Here is a 1973-nt window from a genome sequence, read left to right as displayed (position 1 = left end):
GGTGGCTCTGCTCAGGTTACTGAGATTTCCAAACCTGCCCTTGTTTCTTCTGCTTAATTCTGTTCCTTTGTGTTTGTGGGGATGAGCCTTTAATCACACAACCTCACCATTTCTAGGAGGCTATGCCTTATATTCCAACGTAGGGAACACAGGAGTAGTACAATGCCTGCCTGGCTGCACTGCCCACCAGTCATGCAGGATGCCTATCTGTGAGACATGGATTAGCCTCTAAACATGCCTGAACAGCTCTGCTTTACCTGTTCGCTGTGTCTCAGGCCATGTGGAAACAGGAGCTGACACCTCCCCTCCCTCTCCAGATACTCTGCAGATGGAAACTGCTCACTGCTACTTCTGACCCACACTGTGAAGTCCACCGTGGGTCTGTGCTGCCCATTTCCACTACACTGCTTCTCTGCCATCCCCGTGCAGCTTCTTCCTTTTTTTGTCTTTGCCTTACTTATCACACCTCTTGGCTAGCTGAAATACAGGTCTTCCATCTGTACAGGTTTTTTGACTTCACTCCCTGATAAATTTCAGAGACTCCAAAGATTTATTTTTCACAAGAAAGTTTTCTTTGAGAGATACTTCCACATCTTTGTTCCACAGGCTGTACACCAGTGGTTTCAGCAGGGCAGTTACCACTGTGTAGGTGATGGAAGTCAGAACATCCTCATTCAGGATGTACCCTGGATTTGAGCTGCAAGTAGATCCAAAGTACATAATAAGCACAGAAAAGTGGGATGCACAAATGAAGAAGGCTTTCCACCTTCTCTCATTGAAGAAGGGATCTTCAGGACGGTGTTGAGAATTAGAATGGAAGAGACAAGAATCAAGCAGAAGGAGCAAAATGCAGCCAAATCACAAATGATAAAAATGACCATTTCATCTAGACAGTTCCTGGCACACACAACCTTAAAAAGTGGTGCCAGATCATAGAGGAAGCGGTTAGTTTTATTCTACTTGCAGAAAGATAAATAACGCATGTCTCTGTTACTGAGAACAGAAACCCAGTCCACGCTGAAAAGGTTGCCAGCAGAAGGCAGAACCTGTGGCTTATGATGACATGGTAATTGCAAGGGCCTACAGACATAACGATCATATCCCACTGATGTTAGGAGCATGCAATTGATGCATCAAAAGCCAAGGAAAAAGAACACATCTGGATAGCATGACCCATGAAGGAAAGGACCTTTTTCTTTCTTACTAAATTTACCAGCATGCTGAGGACCATGACAAAAGTATACTATGTCTCTGAGAAGAGATTATAATAATTATAATAATAATAATCTGAGATTAGAGGGGAAGTACATGGAGAAATGGAGAGAAAACACAACTCTTATTATCACCGCTATACGGCCATTGCTGGTGAGAGCAGACAAGTACTTGAAGAAGAATAGCAAAACCAACAAATTTTGTGCAATGGAGAAATGGGGAAATCCAGTTTTCAGGAAGAAATCAGGAAGAATTCAGTGATGTTCGTTTGGGAGGAGGCTAAGAAACCCTTCCCTCAGCCCCAGAGCTGTGCTGGCTCTTCTAAGAGTGGTTCTTTGGGTCTGTGTTTGTGTTTGAAATACCCTAATGACAACGGCAAGGGCTGCAGGCACATGTAGACTGCTGACTGTGCCCTGCCCTGCGGTTAAACTAACCAACCAAGGCATAGAAAACGACTGGCCATGGCATGCGAAATTGCCCAATGTGGCAAGTAACAGTGTGAGAGGTTGATAAAAGTTACAGAGAACACTATGATGAATGGCTGGATTTCTCAGGTGGTTAAGGGGCAGTTTATGCGAGAAATCATTATTTACAGATAATTGGAGGGAGGTATTGGTGGCAAGAAGTTAGGTTATATGAGTAATACCATACAAGGCCAAAATTGCCTAGATAACTGTATCATAATTCTCAAATTAGGTAACAGATGTAAAAAAACTGGGATCAGTGAGAGAAAGGGGTCAGGTTGTTTATGTGGGAGGAGA

The 1973-nt window shown here is 43.6% G+C and overlaps 1 protein-coding gene across 1 annotated transcript; it reads right to left on the bottom strand.

Annotated features, from left to right (window-relative positions):
- Positions 1-516: 516 nt before the first annotated feature.
- Positions 517-956, bottom strand: LOC104619047 (olfactory receptor 5W2-like; the record flags this gene model as incomplete). The annotated part of the gene is made up of 2 exons (XM_010284812.1): positions 517-686; positions 863-956. Coding segments are annotated over 2 exons (264 nt in total), but the record flags the coding sequence as incomplete, so codon positions are not given.
- Positions 957-1973: the final 1017 nt, after the last annotated feature.

Source organism: Phaethon lepturus, unplaced genomic scaffold (assembly GCF_000687285.1).
Source record: "Phaethon lepturus isolate BGI_N335 unplaced genomic scaffold, ASM68728v1 scaffold1724, whole genome shotgun sequence".
NCBI lineage: Eukaryota > Metazoa > Chordata > Aves > Phaethontiformes > Phaethontidae > Phaethon > Phaethon lepturus.
Note: the sequence above shows the minus strand (reverse complement) of the source record. Positions and strands in the feature narration are given on the sequence as shown.